Source organism: Takifugu rubripes, chromosome 1 (assembly GCF_901000725.2).
Source record: "Takifugu rubripes chromosome 1, fTakRub1.2, whole genome shotgun sequence".
Lineage (NCBI taxonomy): Eukaryota > Metazoa > Chordata > Actinopteri > Tetraodontiformes > Tetraodontidae > Takifugu > Takifugu rubripes.
In genome coordinates this window covers 26,737,739-26,765,686 of record NC_042285.1, presented here as the reverse complement: position 1 = coordinate 26,765,686, position 27,948 = coordinate 26,737,739, and the positions used below count along the sequence as shown (strand labels likewise).

Here is a 27,948-nt window from a genome sequence, read left to right as displayed (position 1 = left end):
TTAGTTTGTGGTGGCCAGGTGTAAATCATTCTCAGGATGTTGGCTTGTGTCTCCCTGGTAAACAAACTCATTTCCGTACTGATGTCAACACACACTTATAGCGGTGACTCTTGGAACGCCGGCTCCTAAAATGATCAAACAGCGTGTGTAATACCCAACAATCCCAACTGTAACTGCTCACTATTTTTTGCTTTGTTCTCAGTGCACATTGTTAAACTTTTCTTTTCGCCTGTATTTAGTTTCCTCAAGTGAATTATGATTGGAGACATGTGGCGGTTTCATAGTGGTTTATTTTTTGGCTATTTTTATTAATTTCGCCTGAAATAATTTAACTGAGCATATTGTAATAATTGGGAAGTGGGATAGAATGTTTGCCTTTCCGCTGTAGACTCTAACTGCAGGAGTTTCCTGTTGATCATGTAAACAAAGTTGTGTGTCGACATTAAAGAGTCTTTGATGAGGAACATTTTAAATATTACAAATCTTTCCAAGTCTGTTCAGGGCCATTTATTTGAAAGATTAGTGTACTAGATTACAAAACTGTGGATTCGAATGAGAATAACATGGCGTTTCCAAGTTACCCTTGAGTAAGGTACCAAACCACTAAATGGTTAGATATGGCCCAGCGATGAGCTGGCAACTGGGATAGGCTCTCGCAACACCTACACACACACACACACACACACACACATGGATGGATGGATGGATGGATGGATGGATGGATGATAACGACTCTTCATCTTCTGCAGTCTTGCACTGCTTTTGTCTCCACATTGTTCCTGGAATCTGTTGATCAATACCAGAACCAGAACCACCAACAGTCTTTTTCAGTCTTTGGCACTGGAACAAGAGCTTGGAACAAGACTGGGAACGAGCTTTCTGCTATACAAAATCAAGACTAATGTAAAGCATCATTTTCTATTGGCACAAATAAATAAATATACTTGAACCTTCGTCGTTGATGGATTTTAGAAGTCTATCTGATGCTGAACTAATTACAGCAGCAATCAACAGATGTTTACTCGGGTTCGCTGCCCAACAGTCCCGACTGATCCTCATTGCTGATGGATCTGCTCTCCTGGACTCCTCAGATTCCAGGAAATCCCCTCCCAAAATGCTCAAACTGCTCCAACATCCTTTGACATGTGCCTTGATATGGAGGTCTAGAATAGTGAGGACATTTCTTCTTACATCTGCAGAGGGTTAATTGAGGGTGTAGATTTCTTAGAATCAAGACAGCAAATTGTCTACGAGAAGGAAGTACTCTGTGTGTGTGCGTGCGTGCGTGTGTGCGTGCGTGCGTGCGTACGTGTTCATGCATGCGGCTGAGCCTGGGACAGAACAGAAGATAAAAACCTCAGCAGATGAGAGGACAGAAGGGGACGGACTGGACCTGCAGCCATCTCAATCTTTCGTTGGGTAAGTTAAATAACTTCTATATAACCTAACACTGCATGGCGTTAGGTTATATTTTATATACACAATAGAGCTGCAAATCTACGAAAGCAACATCCATCACTCACCAGTGACAAACCACATCAGTCCCTTCATAAATGTTAACATATGAAGGAGTTGTTCATATATTAGGTCATATTATAAGTTTAGGTCACAGTAAGGTGAAAACTTTTTAAAGTCAACAGTCTGAAAGTAGCATGCATGGAGGCGGGTGTGTGTGTGTGTGTGGGGGGGGGGGGGCAGTAACAGCAGCGTTATCATAAGAAGTTTGTTTTTCTAAGGTAAAACTCATAAGATAAGATAAGATCCCCCCCCCCCCCAGCACATCAGCAGCAGGACGGATGGCTTAGATTCACTTTTGTAGCCAGACGTTTAATCCTTTAATGTGCTCCGTCTGCGGCAGGACATGGACACTTTAAGACTTCTGTTCCTCATCGTCATGGCAACATCTGCATGTGACTGTGCAGGTAAAGAACCTCCGTTATGATGGTGTTTATATTTTGCCGGATTCGATTCTCTGATATCTTTACAACCAGAAGTCAGACGTTTGATTTTTCCTTTGCTAATGATTTAATTCACGCTGTCTCCTTTTTCCAGTGATGCAAATGTGTGAAAAACATAATTCGGAGTTTTTCAACCTTCTTGAAGGTGAAGCCTTCTTATTCCAACCTTGGGAAATTGAGACGGACCTTTATGAGGTCAAATGGTACCGAAACGTCACCCAGCCTGAGCCCATCTCCACGGAGGAAAACCAGCGCGTCCACTATCACGGCAAGACTCTTTTCTTCCTGAAGGTCCAGCCCGAGGACGCCGGAGTCTACTTCGCTCAGTAAGGGTTCAGACAGCTTCCTGCCAGACTGAGACGCGGAGAACTTTCAGAACTTCTGCTTCTTCTGCAGACACTCCGATGAGGACGGACGCTGCCACAACTACAACGTGAGCATTAAGGTCTTCAGATCAGAAAACGACACAAAGCTCCTCTATGGAAAAATCAAAAACTCTGACAGCAACATGAAGGTCCCGTGTCCAGGATGGATCAAGTCCATATGTGATGACCATAACGGGACCTTCTCCTGGATGAAGGTGCGTTTGGTCTGAATGTTGAGGCATCATGTGCTGTGAGGGTGGCAGTACAGAATAAAGGTTTTTGGTTTGAGTCCCCTCTCTTCAGTAAATGGGACAGATCTGGAATTTGAAGGAAACATCAGATTTAAGTTGTGGATGGATTTTTGTTTTCTCCCTGCAGGATTTCAAACCTCTGGAAGGCCAAAATAAAAATGACCTGTTGATCAAAGACGCCAAGAAAAAGCACGAGGGGGTGTACACGTGTGTGTGCACCTGGATGCACAATCAGACTGTGTACCGGTCGTCAGGCTCCAGGAGGCTCATCAAAGGTGAGGTGGCATTTTCAGGTTATCAGGACAGAGGTGTCCTTTTGGGGGGGGGGGGTGAGATGGCAGCGCGACACGTTTGTAACACTGCAAAAGAAGGTCAACTTGTTTTAAGACGACCTTGCTGTCGCCAGGGAGACGTCGGGAAATGTTGTGAGCTTTCTGAAGTGTTAACGGGGAAGTTTTAGGACCCAACCAGAACTGGGCTGGGTCGTCGTGACCTGACAAACGAGGCACTGACCGCTGCTTGTCTGAATGTAAGTTCATGACCGTTCAGTAAAGACCAGACGCAAGATTCCAAAAGGGAGTCGAAGGAAGCCGGTTGCCTCCAGGAGATCAGAACTGACCGGATCTCCATGAGTCCTCTCATTTGAGCATCTGTAGACACTACAGGGTCCATAACATAAAGAATCATTATATACTCACACACTTTTATTATATACTCTAAGTGCTGTAATCGTACATTTTAATTGTCACCTCTTATGTAGCGTGCGTACACATACTAACCCTAACTCCATACATATACACACGTATGTTATTTGTTGTGGGATTTGATCCAGCTTTGCTCTTTTTTCTGTGAATTAAATGAAGCGTTAAAGTCTAAACTCTTAAATTGTCATATATGTTTTTTTTCTTAATTAGGTGGTAGAAATTACATTTTGGTTTGTCGTTCACTCTAAAACTGAAATCTGTAATTTCACTAAATAAAATGTTACATTTGTTCGTGGTGTCAGACAAGTTAATCGTTTTATTCTTATTTTTTAAACTAGAGACACTTTGATGGACAATAAAATGCCTGAATTTAGTGCAGAAAACAAATAAAATCCAGTGTTTTAATCTGTGCTATGTGAAAAAAATTTAAATTACATCAACTTTTGTTGGATATTATACTTTGTGTTAAAATTCAACTTATAGGAATCTTTAATGGAAGCAACATCCCAACTACAGCTAAAACGCTCCCAGCAATGTCGCTAATAATACACATCATTTGTCTTTTTTGTTCCTGGCAGAGGAGCAACGTGTTCATCGTAAGCCCAAAATCCTCGTTCCAGAAACCAGTGAAGTGCTGGCTGATAAAGGTACACCTGAGCCCTCACACGCCAGAGCAAAGACACACACACACGCACACGCGCACACACACACACACACACACACACACACACACACAGGTCCAAACCAGCAAAAATAGGCCATCAAAAATGTCTGTTTTAAAATGTGAAGTGTGTCTATGTCTCTGAGGTCTGGAGAAGAAGCTGAACTGCTCAGTCTTCTGTGGAGTGAACGTGTTTGGTCACTGTAACGCCAGGTGGGAGGTCACTGGAAGGTCAATCCAGACAGATGGATACAGTCAAAGCATCGACAAGTAAGTTCCAGAAAAACAAAAATGTTGGCTTTAGGAGGTTCCTCATCAAGGTGGTGGGTGTGAATCCGTGTGTTCATGGGCAGTGACAGTGTTTTTTTCCTTCTTTGCTAGTGTCATGGATAACATTTCCAAGCACACCAAGTCTACTGCAGTCCTGACCATCGAGAAGGTGTCAGGAAGAGATTTCCAGACCACGTTCACCTGCATTGGGATGGGTTTATTCGAAACAGAATCAAGAAACATAACTCTGAGGCAGCGAGGTGAGCGACACCTCCCGTGTCTCCTCTCCTTCTGTTATGGTTCGGTTCTTGAACGTGACTCGTTTCTCTCCTCCTCCCTTCATCTGCAGGAGCGACAGCCACGGACGGGCCGATCCCTGGGGAGCGCTGAGCCGCTGACGCACCTGCAGCTCGTTGCCTTGATTCGGCGGCTACTTAAACTCCCCTCTCTTGGCCTCCGGTGCCGGATTGTTGTTTCGCCACAGCGTCTAGCTCCCACCCTCTGTAATCTCCAGTTTATCGCCTCCTGCTTTCTGTGTTTACTTCCAGCGTGTGAGTTTGTTCCAGTGCCTTGTCACTGCTGTTCGTTTGTACTTTTTCGACGTTTTTTTCCCTTTATGGTGATTTTTAGTTCGTACATTTTCTGTTGTTACTTTGCTAGAGTTGTTTCCGTTGCTACTTTGATTCCTTCGTCTTGCACCTTTTGTTATCAATAAAGAGCCGTTTCTTCTACTCTGCATCTGGGTCCAGGCCTCCTTGACTGTGCATAACACCTTCGCCACAGCTGCGTCTTTAATGCCTCTTTTTCTCCTGACAGGGATCTATTTTAGTTTTGACGTTCCAAACGTGAGCATCTTGCTGTCCTGCCTGCTTGTCGCTGTGCTGCTCAAGTGCTTCTTCATCGACATCGTTCTTTTGGTCCGTCCCTGCTTGTCGCAGATAAATCGCAAAACATGTGAGACACTGACCGGCCACTTTATTGGGTCCACAAACAGCTCATCAGCCGATCACTCGGCTGCAGCTCCATGTATTTATGTAGTGGAGACAGGGAAGTCGGAAGAGAGGCGGTTTAAGTGACTTTGAAGGTGCCAGACAGGATGGAGTCTTCAGAAACTGCTCAACTACTGGGACTTACACACCAATCACCTCTGGGGTCCACAGAGAGTGGTGAGGGCCGGCTGTGTGAGGTCAGAGGAGAATGGGCAGACTGGTTCCAACAGTAACTCACATGACCACTGGTTCCAACCAAAGAATGAAGAGCACCATCTCTGAACACACAGCACGTGGAGCCTTGAAGGAGTTGGACTGCAGCAGCAGAAGACCACTCCTGTCAGAACAGGAGAGAGGCTACAATTAGAACACTGGACAACAGAAGATTAGAAAAAGGTTGCTGGTCTGAGTTTTCTATGATTTATTAATATGTTAGTATCAAGGTGAATCTCAAGTGGCCGGTGAGTGTAAATCAAAGCAATGGAGAAGAGTGTGTGTGTATAATTGCAGTGATTTACCTGCTCTTCGCTAGTCTGTTCATACAGAACAGCCTCGGGTTCACATCCTACACCCGTGAACAACTCCTGGATATTAGATCGCAATGCCAGGAAACTTTTATCACCGATCTTCAACTCATCCCTGAGATCTCCAGGACGCCGGAGGCTACGCACTTTACCCGGCCGGGCGGAAGTGCTCGCAGGCGGCGTCGAGATCGTAAACAAAGGAGGGGGAAGCGCGGAGGGCTAAGAGCGAAGCTAAGGCTAACACCGCATCGGCTCTCTCTTCCCAGCATTTTCCTCGCCAACGTACGGTCTTTGGTAAACAAAATGGATGAATTACGTCTCCGACTCAACCACAGTAAGAGACTCTCGGACTGCAATGCCATGATTCTCACGGAAACTTGGCTAAACAGTGGCATACCGGACACAGCCATCGGGCTAACCGGGCGCTCCACACATCGGGCAGACAGAACAGCTGACGACTCCGGTAAGACCAGAGGTGGGGGGCTATGCATCTACATCAACAAGACCTGGTGCACCGACTCCGCTACTCTGAGGAGACACTGCTCAGCCAACGTGGAGTTTTTAATGGTTAAATGTAGACCGTTTTATCTGCCTCGGGAATTCACATCCGTCATCATAACAGCAGCTTACATTCCCCCGGATGCTAATGCCACTCTTGCGATGAATGAACTTCATGCGGCTATTAGCCAACAACAGTCCGTCCACCCGGAGGCTGCATTTATTGTTGCGGGTGACTTCAATCATTCAAACTTAAAAACTGTTCTTCCAAAATTCCACCAACATGTTTCCTGCAATACAAGAGGAAACAAAACTCTGGACCATGTCTACACAAACATGGCTGGTGCCTATACGGCAACACCCCTCCCCCACCTAGGACAATCAGACCACCTTTCTTTGTTCCTCACCCCCAAGTACTCACCCCTCATCAACCGCGTCAGGCCATCAATGAAGACCATCAAGGTGTGGCCGGCGGGAGCAGACTCCGTACTCCAGGACAGGTTTCAACACACGGACTGGAGTATGTTTACGCCCCAGGGCAGCTGTGGCTCACACACACACACCGACATTGACAATTTCACCTCCACTGTTCTGGACCACATCACCACCACCATCGACAGCATAACCACCACAAAGCGGATCACCACATACCCCAATCAGAAGCCATGGATGAACAAGGAGGTGCGGCTCCTGCTGAAGGTGCGCAACACCGCCTTCAGATCAGGAGAAGCCCAGGCCTACAGCACAGCCAGGGCTAACCTGAGGAGGGGCATCAAAAAGGCCAAGCACACCTACAAACGCAAGATTGAGGGTCACTTTTCCAGCTCTGACCCCAGGCGTATGTGGCAAGGCATCCAGGCCATCACCGACTACAAACCCAACAACTCCAGCCCCACAGTCATGGACACCACCTTCCTGAACGAGCTTAATACCTTCTATGCTCGCTTCGAAAAGGACGACAAGGACACTGCCACTAGGACCCCTCTCCCAGCAGACCACCAACCCATCACACTATCATCTACCGCCGTCTACACAGCCCTCAGCCGGATCAATCCACGCAAGGCTGCTGGTCCTGATGGCATCCCTGGACGTGTGCTCAGGGCATGCGCAGAACAGCTCGCCGGGATTTTTACGGACATCTTCAATCTGTCCCTCGCCCACGCAGTGGTCCCGTCTTGCTTCAAGGCCACAACTATCGTCCCAGTTCCGAAGCATTCCAGACCGACCTGCCTCAATGACTACCGCCCGGTAGCACTCACCCCCATCATTATGAAGTGCTTCGAGCGACTGGTCCTGGCTCACCTGAAGGACTGCCTCCCAACCACACTCGATCCACACCAGTTTGCCTACCGCAGCAACAGGAGCATAGATGATGCAGTCTCCATAGCACTGCACTCTGTGCTCACACACCTGGACAACACGAACACTTATGCACGATTGCTGTTTGCTGACTTCAGCTCAGCTTTCAACACCGTCGTCCCCTCCAAGCTGATCACCAAACTTGGAGACCTGGGCATCAACCCCTCCCTCTGCAACTGGACTCTGGACTTCCTGACCGACAGACCACAGCGTGTTAGGTCAGGTCACAGCTGCTCCACCACCATCACACTCAGCACCGGTGTGCCACAAGGCTGTGTGCTGAGCCCGTTCCTCTACTCTCTATTCACCCACGACTGCAGACCTGTACATGGATCCAACTCCATCATCAAGTTTGCAGACGACACAACGGTGATCGGTCTCATCAGCAACAACGACGAGACAGCCTACAGAGAGGAGGTAGAGCGCCTGACCACATGGTGCGCTAACAATAACTTGGTCCTCAACACCAGCAAGACCAAGGAGCTCATCGTGGACTTCAGGAAAGCAAGAGGAGGCACACAGGACCCCATCCACATCAACGGGATGGCCGTCGAGCGTGTCTCCAGCTTCAAGTTCCTGGGGACCCACATCTCAGAGGACCTGTCCTGGACCACAAACACCTCCAGCATCATCAAGAAGGCTCACCAGCGCCTCTTCTTCCTGAGGACACTGAGGAAGAACCAGCTATCCTCGGCTGTCCTGGTGAACTTCTATCGCTGTGCGATAGAAAGCATCCTGACCAACTGCGTGTCAGTCTGGTATGGAAGCTGCACTATCGCTGAGCACAAGGCCTTGCAGAGGGTGGTGAAAACTGCCCAACGCATCACAAGGACTACACTCCCTGCCATCGGAGACGTCCAGAGGAAGCGCTGCCTGCATCGAGCACGCAGCATACTCAAGGACTCCTCCCACCCCGCCCACAGACTATTTTCCCTCCTGCCCTCTGGGAGGCGCTACAGAACCCTCAGGACTCGGACCAGTAGACTGAGGAACAGCTTCTTCCCCAGAGCGGTGTCCCTGTTGAACTCCTGCTGACCCTTACACACTCCACACCTCACTACACTACAGCAGTTTACACAACAACTCACTAGCTTAGTAACCAATGTAGCTACTGTTTAAACCTGTCCTGCGCACTCATGCACTTTATCATCTGTATACACGTAATTTATAATTTGCACATCTCCTCTATCTTATGTAAATAGCTAAATAGCTCCTGCACTTATAGTCCAAGGCATTTAATGTAAACACCATCTGTAAAATATGTTTATAGCACAACCCGGTAAACAATTGTAAAATAACCGCCATACTGTATTTATTAAGTTATTATCCTCACTTGCTGCTTCTTTTGCACTTCTGGTTAGATGCTAAACTGCATTTTGTTGCTCTGTACCTGTACATGTGCAATAACAATAAAGTTGAATCTAATCTAATCTAATCTAATAAAAGATGCCCCCGGTGTTCACAATAGCTGTTACGGACGGGGTTGAGCAGGACCCGAACGCAGGCCAGGACACAGTGGTAAAATGGTCAAACAGCTTTATTTACCTGGGGGGGGGGGGGGCACACGAAGAACACAAGGGCAGCCCTCCAGGACTGCACAACACCCAGGGCACAGGAAACATCAGGGAACCAAAACAGTCCTCCAGGACCGCCGGCGTCTGCCCTTCCCAGGTCTACCGGTGAATCCTCCAACACCAGCAGTCCCCCTGGACAGCAGAGAACTCGGGAGTCCGGTGCGGCACGCTCGCTGGCCCAGCAAACGGCATGAAGACCCCGAACGTGCCCAAGAGACACGGAAGGCTGAAGCAGCCCCCCTGGACTGCAGGAAACTCCACACACGACAAGGAAGACCAACTAACACCCACACAAGACGAACAGAACACCCTGGCACTGACAGGCAGGCGCAACCTGCTTAAATAGGCAGGTGCCATCAGGTGCGCCTGCCCGCAGTGCCAGCTGCCACCAATTGTGCCCCCCCCCCCCCCCCCCCCCCCCCCCCCCCCCCCCTGCAGGACACCGGCCGACACAACCCAGAACCCCAACAATAGCAGGTTTATAATTTGTAATTAGTGTAACGCATGGATGAATTGAGGTTTCCGTGGGTTTGAAACCCCTGAATTTGTTTGTTTGTTTGTTTGTTTGTTTGTAATAGATACAAGGATGTATGATGCCTTTGTGATTTATCAAATGGAATGTCTGGACAAAAAAAAGTGAGAACACGCTTCACCAGTTCATCACTAAGATTTTACCCTCTGTGCTCGAGGACAAGTACAGATACCGTCTCTTCATTCATGGCAGGGACGACTTACCTGGGCAAGGTCAGCATCTAACAGTTTGATTTACTATTTATTTTGATCTTAGTTTAATCACTGGCTTCTGTGATACGTGGTGTGCATTAATCATTTGGATTCTCATCCGCCTCTATGACCATCTTAGTCAGTAACCTCCTTTTCAGCTGCACTGCCCGATGACTACTTTTACACTCGATCTTATCACCTAAGGATATTTTTACATTAAACTACAAAAAGTATGACAAAAACCAATTACACTAACCATTTCATGAAGTAATGCATTTTTTTTTTTTAAAAAACTATTATTTTGAGTTATTCTAAAAATATGAGTATTTAAAAGTTATGTTTCCTTTTCAAAAATATGTTGAAATTTAAACAGTCATTTACGTTCAGCAAGTAAATTCGACTTTGGCTCTTTTCCCCATCGATTTGATATGTGTAACTGTAGTTGCGGAGACAGTCCAGCAGAGGGAGACATGTTTCATTTTATTATTGTAGGTGAGTGCAGGAGCGGAAGCAGAGGACATAAATGACCATGTTTATGCTCTAAGGCAGCAATCAAGCAGACAAAAATCATGTTTATATGAATATCGATAACCATGTCATTGTTTTAGCAGAGTGAAAGCATCATTTAAAAAAATAATATATACCTTTTGAAAAGTAAGTTGAAGATCAATACCAGAACCAGAACCACCAACAGTCTTTTTCAGTCTTTGGCACTGGAACAAGAGCTTGGAACAAGACTTGGAACGAGCTTTCTGCTATACAAAATCAAGACTAATGTAAAGCATCATTTTCTATTGGCACAAAGAAATAAATATACTTGAACCTTCGTCGTTGATGGATTTTAGAAGTCTATCTGATGCTGAACTAATTACAGCAGCAATCAACAGATGTTTACTCGGGTTCGCTGCCCAACAGTCCCGACTGATCCTCATTGCTGATGGATCTGCTCTCCTGGACTCCTCAGATTCCAGGAAATCCCCTCCCAAAATGCTCAAACTGCTCCAACATCCTTTGACATGTGCCTTGATATGGAGGTCTAGAATAGTGAGGACATTTCTTCTTAAATCTGCAGAGGGTTAATTGAGGGTGTAGATTTCTTAGAATCAAGACAGCAAATTGTCTACGAGAAGGAAGTACTCTGTGTGTGTGCGTGCGTGCGTGTGTGCGTGCGTGCGTGTGTGTGTGTTCATGCATGCGGCTGAGCCTGGGACAGAACAGGAGATAAAAACCTCAGCAGATGAGAGGACAGAAGGAGATGGACTGGACCTGCAGCCATCTCAATCTTTCATTGGGTAAATTAAATAACTTCTATATAACCTAACACTGCATGGTGTTAGGTTATATTTTATATACACAATAGAGCTGCAAATCTACGAAAGCAACATCCATCACTCACCAGTGACAAACCACATTAAGATTAAGATTAAGATGTACTTTATTCATCCCCGTGGGGAAATTGAATTGTAGTAGCAACCTATACAAAGTATAGAAACAGAATAAATAAATACAGATAAGATTAGAACGTTATAAGCATATATAAAGCATATATTACAAGCATATATATATACTGTATAATATATACATAATATAATATATACATATTATAAGCATTATAAGCATATATACATAAATATAGAATAAAATAGAAATAAAATTACAACATAAACATTACACAATTATTGTTATTGGCTGGGTTAGGATGAGTTATACAGTCTGATGGTGGACGGCAGGAACGACTTCCTGTTCCGTTCCTTAGAGCAGCGAGGCTGCAGGAGTCTGCTGCTGAAGCTGCTTCTCAGTTTGTCCACTGTGTTATGGGGGGGGGGGGGGACTGTCCATGAGGCATTGTCCATCAATCCCTTCATAAATGTGAACATATGAAGGAGTTGTTCATATATATTAGGTCATATTATAAGTTATTATAAGTTGAAAACTTTTTAAAGTCAACAGTCTGAAAGTAGCATGCATGGAGGCGGGTGTGTGTGTGTGTGTGTGTGTGTGGGGGGGGGGGGGGGGCAGTAACAGCAGCGTCATCATAAGAAGATGCTCTGATAAAACATTAAGATTCATCTCAGCGCCGAGACATATCGATCTGAACTGAAATGTGAGCTCATCTGTCGCAATCTGCGGTTTTGATGCTGGGAAATGGCGCTGAACTCCTCTGCACGCTGCCTGGTTTTGTTTTTCTAAGGTAAAACTCATAAGATAAGATAAGATCCCCCCCCAGCACATCAGCAGCAGGATGGATGGCTTAGATTCACTTTTGTAGCCAGACGTTTAATCCTTTAATGTGCTCCGTCTGCGGCAGGACATGGACACTTTAAGACTTCTGTTCCTCATCGTCATGGCAACATCTGCATGTGACTGTGCAGGTAAAGAACCTCCGTTATGATGGTGTTTATATTTTGCCGGATTCGATTCTCTGATATCTTTACAACCAGAAGTCAGACGTTTGATTTTTCCTTTGCTAATGATTTAATTCACGCTGTCTCCTTTTTCCAGTGATGCAAATGTGTGAAAAACATAATTCGGAGTTTTTCAACCTTCTTGAAGGTGAAGCCTTCTTATTCCAACCCTGGGAAATTGAGACGGACCTTTATGAGGTCAAATGGTACCGAAACGTCACCCAGCCTGAGCCCATCTCCACGGAGGAAAACCAGCGCGTCCACTATCACGGCAAGACTCTTTTCTTCCTGAAGGTCCAGCCCGAGGACGCCGGAGTCTACTTCGCTCAGTAAGGGTTCAGACAGCTTCCTGCCAGACTGAGACGCGGAGAACTTTCAGAACTTCTGCTTCTTCTGCAGACACTCCGATGAGGACGGACGCTGCCACAACTACAACGTGAGCATTAAGGTCTTCAGATCAGAAAACGACACAAAGCTCCTCTATGGAAAAATCAAAAACTCTGACAGCAACATGAAGGTCCCGTGTCCAGGATGGGTCAAGTCCATATGTGATGACCATAACGGGACCTTCTCCTGGATGAAGGTGCGTTTGGTCTGAATGTTGAGGCATCATGTGCTGTGAGGGTGGCAGTACAGAATAAAGGTTTTTGGTTTGAGTCCCCTCTCTTCAGTAAATGGGACAGATCTGGAATTTGAAGGAAACATCAGATTTAAGTTGTGGATGGATTTTTGTTTTCTCCCTGCAGGATTTCAAACCTCTGAAAGACCAAAATAAAAATGACCTGTTGATCAAAGACGCCAAGAAAAAGCACGAGGGGGTGTACACGTGTGTGTGCACCTGGATGCACAATCAGACTGTGTACCGGTCGTCAGGCTCCAGGAGGCTCATCAAAGGTGAGGTGGCATTTTCAGGTTATCAGGACAGAGGTGTCCTTTTGGGGGGGGTGAGGTGGCAGCGCGACACCTTTGTAACACTGCAAAAGAAGGTCAACTTGTTTTAAGACGACCTTGCTGTCGCCAGGGAGACGTCGGGAAATGTTGTGAGCTTTCTGAAGTGTTAACGGGGAAGTTTTAGGACCCAACCAGAACTGGGCTGGGTCGTCGTGACCTGACAAACGAGGCACTGACCGCTGCTTGTCTGAATGTAAGTTCATAGCCGTTCAGTAAAGACCAGACCCAAGGTTTCAAAGGGAGTCGAAGGAAGCCGGTTGCCTCCAGGAGATCAGAACTGACCGGATCTCCATGAGTCCTCTCATTTGAGCATCTGTAGACACTACAGGGTCCATAACATAAAGAATCATTATATACTCACACACTTTTATTATATACTCTAAGTGCTGTAATCGTACATTTTAATTGTCACCTCTTATGTAGCGTGCGTACACATACTAACCCTAACTCCATACATATACACACGTATGTTATTTGTTGTGGGATTTGATCCAGCTTTGCTCTTTTTTCTGTGAATTAAATGAAGCGTTAAAGTCTAAACTCATATAAATTGTCATATATGTTTTTTTTTCTTAATTAGGTGGTAGAAATTACATTTTGGTTTGTCATTCACTGTAAAAATGAAATCTGTAATTTCACTAAATAAAATGTTACATTTGTTCGTGGTGTCAAACAAGTTAATCGTTTTATTCTTATTTTTTAAACTAGAGACACTTTGATGGACAATAAAATGCCTGAATTTAGTGCAGAAAACAAATAAAATCCAGTGTTTTAATCTGTGCTATGTGAACAAAATTTAAATTACATCAACTTTTGTTGGATATTATAGTTTGTGTTAAAATTCAACTTATAGGAATCTTTAATGGAAGCAACATCCCAACTACAGCTAAAACGCTCCCAGCAATGTCGCTAATAATACACATCATTTGTCTTTTTTGTTCCTGGCAGAGGAGCAACGTGTTCATCGTGACCCTCAAATCCTCGTTCCAGAAACCAGTGAAGTGCTGGCTGATAAAGGTACACCTGAGCCCTCACACGCCAGAGCAAAGACACACACACAGACACGCACACACACACACACACACACACACACACACACACACACACACACACACACACAGGTCCAAACCAGCAAAAATAGGCCATCAAAAATGTCCGTTTTAAAAAATAGATGTATGTGAAGTGTGTCTGTGTCTCTGAGGTCTGGAGAAGAAGCTGAACTGCTCAGTCTTCTGTGGAGTGAACGTGTTTGGTCAGTGTAACGCCAGGTGGGAGGTCACTGGAAGGTCAATCCAGACAGATGGATACAGTCAAAGCATCAACAAGTAAGTTCCAGAAAAACAAAAATGTTGGCTTTAGGAGGTTCCTCATCAAGGTGGTGGGTGTGAATCCGTGTGTTCATGGGCAGTGACAGTGTTTTTTTCCTTCTTTGCTAGTGTCATGGATAACAGTTCCAAGGTCACCACGTCTACTGCAGTCCTGACCATCGGGAAGGTGTCAGGAAGAGATTTCCAGACCACGTTCACCTGCATTGGGATGGGTTTATTCAAAACAGAATCAAGAAACATAACTCTGAGGCAGCGAGGTGAGCGACACCTCCCGTGTCTCCTCTCCTTCGCCACAGCTGCGTCTCTAATGCCTCTTTTTCTCCTGACAGGGATCTATTTTAGTTTTGACGTTCAAAACGTGAGCATCTTGCTGTCCTGCCTGCTTGTCGCTGTGCTGCTCAAGTGCTTCTTCATCGACATCGTTCTTTTGGTCCGTCCCTGCTTGTCGCAGATAAATCGCAAAACAGGTGAGACATTGACCGGCCACTTTATTGGGTCCACAAACAGCTCATCAGCCGATCACTCGGCTGCAGCTCCATGTATTTATGTAGTGGAGACAGGGAAGTCGGAAGAGAGGCGGTTAAAGTGACGAACGTGCCCAAGAGACACGGAAGGCTGAAGCAGCCCCCCTGGACTGCAGGAAACTCCACACACGACAAGGAAGACCAACTAACACCCACACAAGACGAACAGAACACCCTGGCACTGACAGGCAGGCGCAACCTGCTTAAATAGGCAGGTGCCTTCAGGTGCGCCTGCCCGCAGTGCCAGCTGCCACCAATTGTGCCCCACACCCCCTCCTGCAGGACACCGACCGACACAACCCAGAACCCCAACAATAGCAGATTTATAATTTGTAATTAGTGTAACGCATGGATGAATTGAGGTTTCCATGGTTTTGAAACCCCTGAATTTGCTTGTTTGTTTGTTTGTTTGTTTGTAATAGATACACGGATGTATGATGCCTTTGTGATTTATCAAATGGAATGTGAGAACACGCTTCAGCAGTTCATCACTAAGATTTTACCCTCTGTGCTCGAGGACAAGTACAGATACCGTCTCTTCATTCATGGCAGGGACGACTTACCTGGGCAAGGTCAGCATCTAACAGTTTGATTTACTATTTATTTTGATCTTAGTTTAATCACTGGCTTCTGTGATACGTGGTGTGCATTAATCATTTGGATTCTCATCCGCCTCTATGACCATCTTGGTCAGTAACCTCCTTTTCAGCTGCACTGCCCGATGACTACTTTTACACTCGATCTTATCACCTAAGGATATTTTTACATTAAACTACAAAAAGTATGACAAAAACCAATTACACGATGAGGGAAATGCATTTCATGAAGTAATGCATTTTTTTAAAAATTATTATTTTGAGTTATTCTGAAAATATGAGTATTTAAAAGTTATGTCTCCTTTTCAAAAATATGTTGAAATTTAAACAGTTATTTATGTCCAACACGTAATTCAGCAAGTAAATTCGACTTTGGATCTTTTCCCCATCGATTTCATATGTGTAACTGTAGTTGCGGAGACAGTCCAGCAGAGGGAGACATGTTTCATTTTATTATTGTAGGTGAGTGCAGGAGCGGAAGCAGAGGACATAAATGACCATGTTTATGCTCTAAGGCAGCAATCAAGCAGACAAAAATCATGTTTATATGAATATTGATAACCCTTTCATTGTTTTAGCAGAGTGAAAGCATCATTTAAAAAAATTAAATAAATACCTTTTGAAAAGTAAGTTGAAGATACGTTGGGTGTCATGTTCGTCCCATATGTGCGGCTCTTTTGCAGACTTCTCCTCTGCTGTCTTGTCCTGTCCTGTCCTCTGCTGTCCTTCATAGATCATCTGGAGCAGGTTGAGTCCTGCGTGCAGCAGAGCAAGACGCTGATGTTCGTCCTCACACCAGCTTCAGGGTCTGAACTTACAGAGCAACATCCTGCTGGGTGCCAGTACTCAGGAACGGAAGGATTTTCCTTGCACGTGAGACTTTCAAAACCAACAAAAGGATGAATTTGATGTCACTTATAAAACATTTGACCTGTATAAAATTCATCATTTATCAAGATTACATTTTTAAAAAATTGTTTTCAAGAGCAGAATTTGTGCAAGCAGGAGATTGGAACTAAAAAAAAAAAGCTTCTCTGTTAAAAACCAAAACTTTAGTTAATTTTAATATCAGTACATTTAGTGTAACACCTTTTCTTTCCCCCCAGATTGTGCTGCACCATGCTCTCATCCAGAGTGATATCGGTGTGATTCTGATACAGATTGGAGACACTGTACCAGGAGGATTCACCCATCTTCCTCCTGGCCTGCAGCACCTGATCATGAAGAGCGCCCCCTTGAGGTGGCGACACGAATCGCGATGGGCCGCCGCCAGGAACTTCCGCTTCTGGAAGAAAGTGCGCTACCTGATGCCTGCTGTACCTGCCGCAAAGCGCTGAACGTCACCTTCATTTCAGAAATAAATTAATATTAGATATCACTGTGAGCTTTGTCATTTCCATTAGTGTGTTTAATTTAAGTAATAACTCCTGTTTTACGTAGCTCAGATAATGATTTGTATGGACACCCTAGAAAATTACAATGTTTCAATGTCTTTCTGTACTTGCCTGATCTAATGCAGGAAGCCCCGTTAACCTCATGGAACATTAAAGATGATTTATCCCTCTCTAAGAGTTCTTTATTAAAATAGATTTCTTAAAAACTCAAAATTGGAAGTGTGTGTGTGTGTGTGTGTGTGTGTGTGCGTGAGCTCAGATGTTGGTGTTGTCCATCTGCATCCTCTGGGCTCTGCACATGTCCCTGTGTGGCCTTTTGGCCCCTGTGCCTGCTGGAGAGGCCTCTAGACATGACTGTGGTCTGCAGGGTGGGACATGTGCATGTCTGAAGATGTGTGTGTGTGTGTGTGAGTGCATGTGTCAGCAAAAGGAAGACAGCGGCACACTCCCATTGTTATGCAAAGATCTGTGGGGGGCTGTGGGGGTTGGATGATGCCTGGCCCGGCAGCTGGGAGCTGCTCCTGTCTTTTGTTCCTCTCTGACCCATCTGATCCGGCACTCGCCCTGGTGTCACACACACAGCCAGACACATGGCTGTGCATACACACACACACACCCACACCCACACCCACACACACACACACACACACACACACACACACACACACAAGCATTAATCAGCATGTATGCAAATGGGAAAGTTCAAACATGCATACTGTTTAATAGGCCTGGTGCGGCAGGGACGATCTATCATGACCTAACTGGGAGATCTGTGTGTGTGTGTGTGTGTGTGTGTGTGTGATAACAGCATAGCTGTGAATTTCGCTGCTGTAGGTTTTTTCATTATAATCGTCTGAGCCTGGGAAATTTTCCCTGACTGACCCTCACTGGAACTGAACCAGAGGGACACTGGGTATCCAGACCACATCAGCAGGAAGTATTTGAAAGCAACACTTGACCTTTTGTTTTTGGCCAGATTGACAGAATCAGACTTGAAGATGGAATGAACGAAATCCCCAAATTTCAAGGATGATGAGGATGAAGAATTTCTGTGGTCATGCCAAATCTCAGCGTCTGTTTCACCGATTGCTACACACACAAGGCTGAGTGAACAGCAGGTGGGGTGCGTGTGTGTGTGTGCGTGTGTGCGTGTGTGTGTGTGCGTGCGTGTGAGTGTTTTTTCCTTGCTCCTTGAAGTGACCCTGAGGTCACCAGGCCTAAGGGCATCCTTTTGTGTCTTCAAAGTCCCCAGTGACCCTGGTGGCCCCTAAACACACACACACACACACACACACACACACACACACACACACACACACACACACACACCATGTGCTCTGGTTTGTTTGATTTACCTCTTGATAGGAGGAAGCATGTGCAGGCCTTGTTAGTATAGTATTATCTATAATGTGTGATGTGTGTTTATGTTCCTTCCCTCATCCCATTTTCTGTAGTTTGTTTATTTTTGGTTTTTTAATCCATCCATCCATGTATCCCATAACCGTACAGCAATACTGAACACAAATCAACTTTTGAATTGCTATTTCTAAAACAACAAAGTTGCTCTGAATCAAATTTTACACCTCTGCATTGAAGAAATTGTTGCCTCTCCAGCACCGATTCTACCCAGTCGTGTTCAAGACTGCGACCAAAACTGACCTTTACTGAACCCACTTCTGTGTCTGACAGTAGCTACAGTGTTCTAGAGGTCAAAGGTCACTAGCCTCCATAGCTTATCTGACCACACACCTTCCCTCCAGTTAGATTTCCCTCCCATTCAGGCTCTGATCCCAACACGTGAGCAGCAGATTTGATTTATAAGTCATTTTTGAGAAGCGTTGACTTTTTAAGTCCTTTCTGTTTTAAAACTGATGATCTTAACTTCTTTTAAAAAAGAGATTCAGCCATTGTTGCAAGATCATATCACAGGACAGCAAAAGCATTTTGACTGCTGCTGCAGCTCTGAGCTGTGATGCATTCAAGGACCCAGTTAAGGTGTAGGAGAGGCAGCCGGGATGGGACACCTGCTCGTCCTGCGAGCAGAAGCAGATGGGCCACATGGTTCCTGTTCCCTGAGGAAAAAACCTGTCAGCTGAGCCCCAATTAAAGAGTCACTGCAAGTCAGAGTGGTGTGGGTGTTGGGAGGGCAACCGAGAGCCGAGAAAATAGGAGCAAAATAGAAATCACTTTAATATGTGGAGAAGATTTAGGAATTGTGCTCTTATTGTTTGCAAAGTAGTGTACTGTGACTGAATGAGAAAACATACAACAAGGAAGTGGGGAAATTAGACTATGAATACAAGAAATGACACATTAGAACACTAATTGTTGGGTATGAATCACAGGGGACGGAGAATCTGTGTCCTCAGTCCCTGAAAAAAATGAGTCTATGCTAAACTCTGCTGTGATAACTTAAAGTTTATCAATGCAACACATCTAAAAGCTACGTAAAAAGGCAATTTTGTACGTCAATTAATCTTGGGTGCCCCCTAGTGGACAAATCCAGAACAATCGCACCGGAGGCGAAACCAAATTTCGTTTTATCTGAATCATCGGCCACGGTGAGTCTAAACCACGTGACAGGCCGCAACTCCCAGGCTTCATTGCAGAACAATGAAAATAGCCTTAATGCTAAAAAAAGAGGTGTCCTTTTGCACAACATCTAACATCATTGGATGCTCTGCGACGCGTCTGCGTTAAACAGTGTTCTGTGAACACGAACTCCCATGTGCCCACCAGGCTGAGCGCGCGTGTGAACGTCTTTTTAAATACGGAACCAAAAATCTCAGAATGATATTTCTCAATTTGAGCTCTGTGGTTTGAGAAAGACGCTGTGTCACTTCCTCCTCTAAGTAGGCCACGAAGGAAGCATGTGATCATGCACGTTTGGCCCTGACTGGAAGGCACCAAGCTGTTTTCAGTACTTGATAGAGCATCAATAGCCACGCTGGGAAACAGGTGACTGGAATCCTCCTGTTATCTCAGAAGGATCAGACGACCCGTTTAAAGATAAACACATCTAGAGGGACGTTTAAGCACTTAAACAGGAGGAATTTGCTGTTGGATTCCAGGTGAGCAGCTCTGCAAATTGTTCTGTTAAGGTCTTTGTTAATGGCCTCCTCTGAACCAGAAAGAATTTTCCCTCTTTCACAGACAGACACCCCCATGCTGCTGCTGCGTGCACACAATGAAGATCTCCTTGCCCCCATCCCATCTTCTCTATCTCTTTTTCCTCCTGTTGTGTTGAAGGCTTGTTTCCCTTCACAGCTCCTGTTTCCACCTGCTTTTTTTTCTGTCAGAAAAGATGGAACACCCACATGCACACACGCTTCTAACACCTATTTCAGAGGACACACTGCTTCTAATATAATTTGGTGCATTGTCTGACTCAGGCCAGTCCCCCATTCACGAAACAAAGCGGCAGCCGCCCCCAGTGGGCCAGGTGTTCCACAGGGCTCAATACTGGGGTTTTTTTTTTTTTGGTCTTTCTCCTCATCTATCTGTAATTGTGTGTGTGCATGTGTGTGTGAGTGTGTGTGCAGCTGCTCACCACGGGTCCTTCTTTGTGTTCCCCTCCCCACCATTGTCAACTCATGCCTTCTGCATTCATGGCTCGAGCTGGCAGACAGACTGTGTGCGTGTGTTTGTGTGTGTGTGCGTGCGTGGGTGTGGGGGTGTGTTGGGGGAGTGCAGGAGGGTGGAGATTTCCTAGCTGCTCTTCATTGGTGGAGACCTGGGTGATGCTGCATATACAGAATAAGTATAACAGTGAAGACATTAAGGCCTGAGACACGTGTTTCTGGTCCGGCTCCTGGCTCCCTATTGGTCGGTCAGGAGAAGAGGTAGCGGTAGGTGCCCTCCGATCTAATTTGTCTGTCAGTGACACTGTTGGACCTGCAGCATTAGGACACAGCTCTCTTCACCAAAAAGGAGAACCAGAAGAGCAGCTGATTACAACCGCTGCTGAACTTCACCAGGGAAATCAACCCTGCCCAGGCCAAACTGGATTGTCAGCTTTATTTCACAACTTGTTACTGGATACTGACACTCAGCTATTGTTTTTCATCACCGTTTGCCTTATTATGGTTGGGAAACTTTCTGTGGACTGACTCAGGCTCTGTGCTGCGTTGCCTTTCCTCTCTTTTCCTTGGAGCTGTGTGGTGAGTTTTTTTTAATGGTCTTTTTCCTTTGTTTTGGCCTCATTTCATCTCAAATTTAACACATTAGAGCAGTTTTTAATGCATGCCTTGTTTACAGTTTAGGGCTACAATATCAGTCCCTCAGATCTTCAGTGCTGAACATTTTCTGCCCCCAGCGGGGCAGATCAATGCCGTCCTCAGGGTTAATGACAAAACTATGATCATCTTAAAGATTAAATCTGTTGAGGTTAAATGAAAAGAGGGTTTTAAAAGGGATGTGTTCCTCCGAATGGTATTAACCAGAGGCATTCTTTGATGTTCTAACAACAAGGAATTTTCTACACACGAGAGGCACCAGAAAGCTTCATGAATTCACACTAAAGCCTCTTATTGCATATCTATAAGTACAGAAATAAAATGTATGATTATTCAATCATGTGAGCTAATGATGCCGGAGCCTTGGGGACTCAGTCAAAACTCTAATTTTGCCGGTGGTTTGGAAACTTCTGGGCTGTGACGCACCTGAAACAAGACCTCAGCCCCTGCACAAACCAGAGGTGAAAGTGAGTGCAAAAACCCTCAACGCCCCCCAGCCAAGAGGTCCCATGACAGGCAGTGGTGATATGTGTCACTGGGGGAGAATCTGGACACCACCAGTTGCAGGAGAGAACCTGGGGGAGGGTGGAGGATGCTTTCAGGGAGGTCCCCTGTGGTTTCAGGAGGCATCTGTTGCCCTTAACCAACCCCCTCCACCCCCCCACACACCTCCCCAGCCGGTCACCGATGTGGCAGACTGGCTCACTGCCGGGCTCAGACGACAAATGGATGGCAGGCATGCACGGCCCTAAGGGAGCGATCTGGGTCTGGCCTCGGGGGAGCTCACCCCACCCGGGGAAGGGGGGGGGGGTAGCCCTGGATGGTAACACATGCAGCGATACACAGTGCAGCGGCTGTGCAGACTGGCTGGCTCACGGATATGTTGGCTGCAGCATCTGCTCACTGTGGAAGACGTCATCATGCATCGTTTGGCAGAGGAGTTAATCTTCTTAAATATTGGCATTAAATACTGTTTAGCCTTTTTTTGGAATCGATCGACTATGATGAGCTCAATAAGGTGCACGGAGACACTTGTGCTACTAACATCTGAAGGACAATTAATTATACCCATAATATTTAGTATTGACTAGAATTCTTAGCCTACAGATTAAACGAATATCTGGCTCGGGAATATGTGTTGAAGAGAGTAAATTACATCCATCTGCTTTTGTCTGACCGACGCACCGCTTGTTCTGCTGACTCGTCTGTCTGACGCCGACTTACCAGGCAGGCTTCATGTAAATGTGCGGGTGTGTTTTGGTGGAGGTGAACGGGTTTAAAGACCCCCAGCGTGCGTCTGTGCATGCTGCCGGGGCTGGGAGAACAATGTCCCCATCACAGGAGGACAGATTGGCTGGCAGCTGCATTACCTCCCCCCACCAAACACACACACACACACACACACACACATGCTCTTTCTTTTTTGTGCCTCTTTTGTTGTTGGACTAAATTATTCAAGTTCTCTTGTGACATACATTTGGCGAACCATGGTTGGGGTCGGGGAATTAAGAGGCCCCTTCTTTCCGGTGCTTTAGCCAAAAAAGATTGTCAGATTTCCTATGTGTGGAAAACGGTCGGTGTTCTAAAACCCACTCAGGTGTGACGCTTTCACATCCTTTGGAACAGGCTGATGCTTTGGAAGTACCCTACAGGGGTATTTCCACACAAACACTGTCCCCTACAAACATGCTGAAGCTTGTTTGTCCTGGTATTAAAACAACCCAAGAGGCGGCCTGACTGATCACTGATCTGTGACTCCAGACTCCCAAAGAGCATCCTGGTTAGAGCTTCTGCAGAGGACAGGAAAAACAAGTTCCTGACATTTTTAACAGTAATAAATAATTCTCTATGTTTGTGGTTAGAGGTTTGACAGTTCGAGAGAGAAACTGAAATTACGTTTAGAGGCAGATAAAGGCAAAGTTCCTTTGATTCTACAATATAAAGGACAGATGTATTTGAATATATGCCAAAATAGAAATGCTGTTTAGTCAAGCCACGAGTCACACCTAACATGAGGCCTATTATGGGATATTATAATAAGTAGCTGCAGCAACAGTTCTTACAATGACTAATATAGGTTGGTTAGTATTTTGCCTCTAGTCTACCTGCTTTTCTTCTAGAAATTGAGCTCAGTGCAGCTAAGATACAAATGAGTAGCGTCAGATAATCCTGGATGGCTTTGAACTTGCTTATTTAACATAGGTTTGCTGATCAGCGGGCCTGATCCCCTGGGGGCAGTTACCTCGTGAGTTTCGGGGGACTTTTTAAAACTTATGACACACTTATCAGTTGACACAATCCCAGCGCTGCGGTGAGACCTCAAGAGATCAGTGGGAGGTTGGTGAAGCATCAACCTCCCACTGATCTCTTACAGGTCAGCTGACTGACAGGGGTCCTCCTCAACAAGCACTTTTGAAATCAAAAGTAAAAGAAACTGGGATGATAGCATATAACCAGGTGTTTCCTGTGTCTCTCCCTCAAGCTTCAACACCAGACCCAGGCATTTGACTGTTATCGGCAGTAACGGTGGGGTCCGACCGGTGCACGGGGAGCTCACGGAGAGCGCGCAGCTGGACGCATGAGACATCTTCATGGGCGTGAAGGACCATCTGAAGGATGGGACAGGTCACATCCTCAGCCTGGGGCTGGATCTGGACTACCTCCAGGTGGATGGTGCAGATCAGCAGGCTAGTCTCAACACTCGGAAAGGTGCTGGAAGCCACACCCGGGTCCGGGAGCCAAGGGCCGCTGCCCTGGATCACAGCAGGAGCACTACCGGGAGCGGCTGCGCTAGCTTGAGCCCCCATTTGAGTTCCAGCAGCAGCAGCAGCTGCTGCAGTAACTTCTCTGAGGAGAGTGCGGTTTCCGACAGCGATGAAGAACATCTTCCAGGTTCTGAACCTCTGAAAGAGCCGTCCTCAGTGCGTCAGAGAGTTGGGCAGGACCTGGACCTACAAAATACTTCCCCAGGCGTCCACCCGCAGGAGCAAACATTAACACTCGCTGACACCGCCACCGTCTGCCGCACCAAGGTGGACTTTGCTTTAAAACTGGGCTACTCTGAGGAGCTGGTGTTACAGGTGCTGAGAAAACTGGGCCCACATGCACTCATCAATGACATACTGGGGGAGCTGGTCAAACTGGGTACCAAGACAGATTCAGAGCATCAAGGAGCAGCAAATCCTTCTCAGTTTTCCTTCTCCTCTTTGACATCTTCGTCCTCCAGCTCCTCTTTGGACTCCTGTCATTTACTCTGTCCATCACTGCTGCAACAGGACAAAGAGAACCTCCGGCCAGTTGTGGTGGATGGAAGCAATGTTGCAATGAGGTAAGGCGGAGATGTTTTCAGAAACATCACACGGCCATGTTGCTGCTTTTACACTACAATTCATTACTCTCCTGGCAGAAGAGATAAGATTGTTTTTTGTACAAACACATCTCTTTCTTTTGCAGTCATGGCAATAAAGAAGCATTCTCCTGCCAAGGAATCCAGCTGGCTGTGGACTGGTTCTTAGAACGTGGTCACCATGACATCACAGTCTTTGTTCCGGCGTGGAGAAAGGAGCAGTCGCGTCCTGATGCTCTCATCACAGGTAGCTTGAAGTTGCTTTCACAAATGAATCAGCAGGAGGTTTAGTTTGGTCCAAAACAACAGGCAACTTTTTCATTGGCTTTTATGGCCACGTGTAAACACAACAAACAGAAACAAGCAACGCCAAGCTGACATCCCCTTACTGAGCTTTCCAAATATTCCTTCCTTTCTTCCTACTGTAGATCAAGAGATCCTCCGTCGGCTGGAGAAGGATAAGATCCTGGTCTTCACTCCTTCTCGCCGGGTCCAGGGCCGCCGTGTCGTGTGCTACGATGACCGTTTCATTGTCAAACTGGCCTACGAGTCAGACGGCATAATCGTGTCCAATGACAACTACCGTGACCTGGCCAACGAAAAGCCGGAGTGGAAGAAATTCATTGATGAGCGTCTGCTGATGTACTCTTTTGTAAATGACAAGTAAGGCAAAGGCAGTCTCTTGACCACAGCTGCCTCGTTGCTGCTGTTTACAGTCCGTTGCCAGCTAACAGCAAGTACATTCAAGCAGATGAGAAAAGTCTTTTTGATGGCTGTTAGCTATTTGAAACCTTTAACTGCATCTGTAGGTTCATGCCACCGGACGATCCACTGGGACGCCACGGACCCAGTCTGGAGAATTTTCTCAGGAAGAGGCCCGTTATTCCGGAACACAGAAAGCAGCCATGTCCTTATGGTAACAGTCCAACCTTGAATTATTTTTTCTGCCTTTGGGTATTGAGGTGCTTTAGAACACTCCCATTTATAACAAATTAAATCAATTTTCCTTTATTTTTCAAATAGGAAAAAAGTGTACATATGGACACAAGTGCAAATTTTACCACCCTGAAAGGGGCAGCCAGCCCCAGCGTGCTGTGGCCGATGAACTCCGTGCGAGTGCCAAAAGCTCTTCGGTAGCTTCAAAAGGCCAGCTAGAGGATGCCCTGATAGTGAGGAGCCAAAGTTCTGGTCAGATAGAAGCCATGAATGACACTGGACAATTCTGGGACATTCCAAAGAAACAACCACCCTCAAGGACTCAGAGCACCGTCACTGACCTCTTGGACGACAGCTTTCCCATTCAGTCCAAACTAGAAGGACGCCGGGGAAGTAGCAGCAGTAGTAGCAGTAGCTGTAGTAGCATTGTGGTCCACTCTGCTCCAGTAGGACCACCATCAACAAGATCTGACCGGTGGGATTACCAAGGAGGGTGTAGCACCAAGGTCACAGGAGCTATAGTGCCTAGTCTGACTGAAACTCGTCACCGATGTGAGTCTCCAGACCAAGGCTACAGCTCACTGGTAAAGGCCTACTCTAGCCTCAGTCTGGTAGTACCACAGAGTCCCGAGTCTTTCTTCCCTACTGGATCATTGCTGTCCGATTGTAGCAGTGAGGGTAGCGCCAGCTCAGACTCTTTCTCCCCTGACCCGTTGTTGGATGATGGCCCCAAGTGCCACTATCACCATCGCCACCACCTTCCACCCTACCATCATCTTCATCACCATCAATGCTCGGGTCAGCCCACCCGTCCTGCGAGCCACGTGCCCCCCCGAACGAGTCAGCACGCGCCGTTCACCTCCACCCCTCAAGCATTGTGGAAACAAAATGGGTTCAGCTTGGATGACCACCTGTCACCTGCCAACTCCTATGCAGCTCCACGTGTCTTCAAGCCCCCTTCAGCCCACATCCCACCCCAACCCCAGCATCCATTTTTGAATACTTTTCCAGAGGAATTCCAAAATTATTCCCCCCTTCCACCCCAAACATCTATGGCTCCCTCACAGTCTCCGAGTACCTCTAATGGTCAAAATACAATGGGCTCACTGTGGCAGGACATCAGATTCCAGCATTCTCCAGTATACAAAGGCTCACCAGTTAATTCCAGAAGGACCTGTGAGTTGAATCAGCAAGCCCAGAACCATGTTAGGTGGGAAACCAGTTACCAGCAGTCCCCCAAACCTTGCTATGATTTGTTTGCCATCAAAAGTGTTCCAGAGATTCAGGATTGGCCTTCTCCTCTAGAGAGGCATGCACATTTATCGCCACGTGGTCTTTCAGGATTAAGTTTTCCATCCCTTCGTCAAGTGTCCCTTCCACCCATCCCAACCCACAAAGGCTATCTACCCCAGCGTCAGGAGCCCCCAGCCTTGGGGCGATACCAGGACCTCAGGGAGAAAGTGTTTGCCAACTTGTGCCGCATCTTCTCTCCAGAGTTGGTGAAAGTGGTGATGACCAAGAACCCTCACATAATAGATGCTCAGGAGCTCGCAGCAGCTATTTTGGTGGAGAAATCCCAACAAAGTTCTTGAACGAAGCGAAATGGTGAACCTACAAAGGCAGGCGAACCGGCCTCGTGTCTGCAGGTCTTCTAGTATTGCCTTGAAAGTGATTTTCATGTTTTTTTTGTAAAGGGAAATTGTTCTTTTCTAAACTTAAGTAAAGCGATCCGCCTGCTTTTTCTGCACTTGAGTTCACGAAAGGTTTCGAGGTTGTTTGCTGTCAAGGCAACGGCGACAGTGTGAAAGAAGAGGCTGTTTATGTGCGTCAGTGTTTTTTTTCTGTTTTAAATTAATTTATTTGCATTTTAAGTTATATACATATGTTTAAAATATTCGGTTGCTGGCACTTTTTTTTGTTATTATTGTGTTTCTTTGGCAATCATGTGAGGGCACAACTTTAAATCTGGACTTTCCACTTTTGTGCCACCATGCAAATTCCTTCGCACCATTTAGCTTAGCACTGACAGGTGCTGGGTCAGACGCTTCGCAAAAAAGGAAGTGAAATTTACTTGGCAACTACAAAAGAAAAATCGCAAAAACTCCATGACCCCCCCCCCCAACTGTAAATCATAGTCAGCTGACTTCTGGCTCTGTCAGGTTTAAATATTATTTAAAGCACACCTTCAGGCTGCGCATGTAAACACGCTCAACATTAATTACCCTGTTTAGGCTGTAATGCTGACAGTGGCAAAGGTTGATACAGTATTATTTTATCTTGAGTTTTCTGTTAATTTATTACTTTTATGCACGTCTGCGTTGCACGAGTCTCATATATCGGCGGGGAGTGTTTAGGTA

General features: G+C 46.1%; 4 protein-coding genes and 2 long non-coding RNA genes across 8 annotated transcripts in view; 4 read left to right on the top strand and 2 right to left on the bottom strand.

The window, feature by feature from the left end:
* The window catches only part of LOC105417746 (interleukin-1 receptor-like 1), an 11,559-nt gene extending 11,086 nt beyond the window's left edge, over positions 1-473 (top strand). Inside the window, exon 12 of the mRNA XM_011613325.2 lies at positions 1-473. This exon is cut by the window's left edge and continues 564 nt beyond it. The gene's annotated coding sequence lies outside the window, so the exon portion shown is untranslated.
* Positions 474-1,157: 684 nt separating this feature from the next.
* Positions 1,158-4,863, top strand: LOC105417748 (interleukin-1 receptor type 1-like). Of its 2 annotated transcripts, none has more exons than XM_029846694.1 (9): positions 1,158-1,419; positions 1,859-1,922; positions 2,104-2,284; positions 2,355-2,538; positions 2,702-2,849; positions 3,857-3,925; positions 4,086-4,209; positions 4,321-4,469; positions 4,559-4,863. In XM_029846694.1, the coding sequence occupies exons 2-9, from the start codon at positions 1,862-1,864 to the stop codon at positions 4,597-4,599; spliced, it is 957 nt and encodes a 318-aa protein (XP_029702554.1). In that variant the 5' UTR covers positions 1,158-1,419; positions 1,859-1,861; the 3' UTR covers positions 4,600-4,863. The 2 variants fall into 2 exon arrangements, with proteins under 2 accessions (XP_029702554.1, XP_011611638.2); XM_011613336.2 differs by having other exon boundaries at positions 2,053-2,284.
* On the bottom strand, positions 3,571-6,460 carry LOC115252175 (uncharacterized). The gene is made up of 2 exons (XR_003890605.1): positions 5,717-6,460; positions 3,571-5,535 (listed from the first exon to the last, which is right to left on the bottom strand). It is a non-coding gene; the product is annotated as an uncharacterized lncRNA (long non-coding RNA).
* Positions 6,461-9,663: 3,203 nt separating this feature from the next.
* Positions 9,664-17,246, top strand: LOC105419239 (interleukin-1 receptor-like 1). 2 transcript variants are annotated; one of them, XM_029846656.1, is made up of 12 exons: positions 9,664-9,897; positions 12,185-12,248; positions 12,379-12,610; positions 12,681-12,864; positions 13,028-13,175; positions 14,181-14,249; positions 14,434-14,557; positions 14,669-14,817; positions 14,890-15,027; positions 15,507-15,656; positions 16,414-16,553; positions 16,787-17,246. In XM_029846656.1, the coding sequence occupies exons 1-12, from the start codon at positions 9,772-9,774 to the stop codon at positions 17,015-17,017; spliced, it is 1,755 nt and encodes a 584-aa protein (XP_029702516.1). In that variant the 5' UTR covers positions 9,664-9,771; the 3' UTR covers positions 17,018-17,246. The 2 variants fall into 2 exon arrangements, with proteins under 2 accessions (XP_029702516.1, XP_029702522.1); XM_029846662.1 differs by lacking the exon at positions 9,664-9,897 and adding an exon at positions 11,974-12,067.
* On the bottom strand, positions 17,099-20,708 carry LOC115252187 (uncharacterized). The gene is made up of 2 exons (XR_003890608.1): positions 20,625-20,708; positions 17,099-17,668 (listed from the first exon to the last, which is right to left on the bottom strand). It is a non-coding gene; the product is annotated as an uncharacterized lncRNA (long non-coding RNA).
* A 130-nt stretch (positions 20,709-20,838) lies between these two features.
* Positions 20,839-27,183, top strand: LOC101065570 (probable ribonuclease ZC3H12C). The gene is made up of 6 exons (XM_029848737.1): positions 20,839-21,234; positions 23,792-24,637; positions 24,763-24,902; positions 25,084-25,318; positions 25,465-25,577; positions 26,960-27,183. Exons 2-6 carry the CDS (start codon positions 23,901-23,903, stop codon positions 27,181-27,183), a joined length of 1,449 nt encoding a protein of 482 aa, XP_029704597.1. The 5' UTR covers positions 20,839-21,234; positions 23,792-23,900.
* Positions 27,184-27,948: the final 765 nt, after the last annotated feature.

What these genes read in the sequence shown, in the direction of transcription:
- LOC105417748 (XM_011613336.2), top strand. Translation starts at nt 1,862, where the DNA reads ATGGACACTTTAAGACTTCTGTTCCTCATCGTCATGGCAACATCTGCA. An exon ending in GCCGGAGTCTACTTCGCTCA is followed by an intron (nt 2,285 to 2,354) that starts GTAAGGGTTCAG and finishes CTTCTTCTGCAG; the next exon opens with ACACTCCGATGAGGACGGAC. An exon ending in TGAAGTGCTGGCTGATAAAG is followed by an intron (nt 3,926 to 4,085) that starts GTACACCTGAGC and finishes TATGTCTCTGAG; the next exon opens with GTCTGGAGAAGAAGCTGAAC.
- LOC105419239 (XM_029846656.1), top strand. Translation starts at nt 9,772, where the DNA reads ATGTCTGGACAAAAAAAAGTGAGAACACGCTTCACCAGTTCATCACTA. An exon ending in TACAGTCAAAGCATCAACAA is followed by an intron (nt 14,558 to 14,668) that starts GTAAGTTCCAGA and finishes CTTCTTTGCTAG; the next exon opens with TGTCATGGATAACAGTTCCA. An exon ending in GGACGACTTACCTGGGCAAG is followed by an intron (nt 15,657 to 16,413) that starts GTCAGCATCTAA and finishes TGTCCTTCATAG; the next exon opens with ATCATCTGGAGCAGGTTGAG.
- LOC101065570 (XM_029848737.1), top strand. Translation starts at nt 23,901, where the DNA reads ATGGGCGTGAAGGACCATCTGAAGGATGGGACAGGTCACATCCTCAGC. An exon ending in TACTCTTTTGTAAATGACAA is followed by an intron (nt 25,319 to 25,464) that starts GTAAGGCAAAGG and finishes CTGCATCTGTAG; the next exon opens with GTTCATGCCACCGGACGATC. An exon ending in GCCATGTCCTTATGGTAACA is followed by an intron (nt 25,578 to 26,959) that starts GTCCAACCTTGA and finishes CCCTTCGTCAAG; the next exon opens with TGTCCCTTCCACCCATCCCA.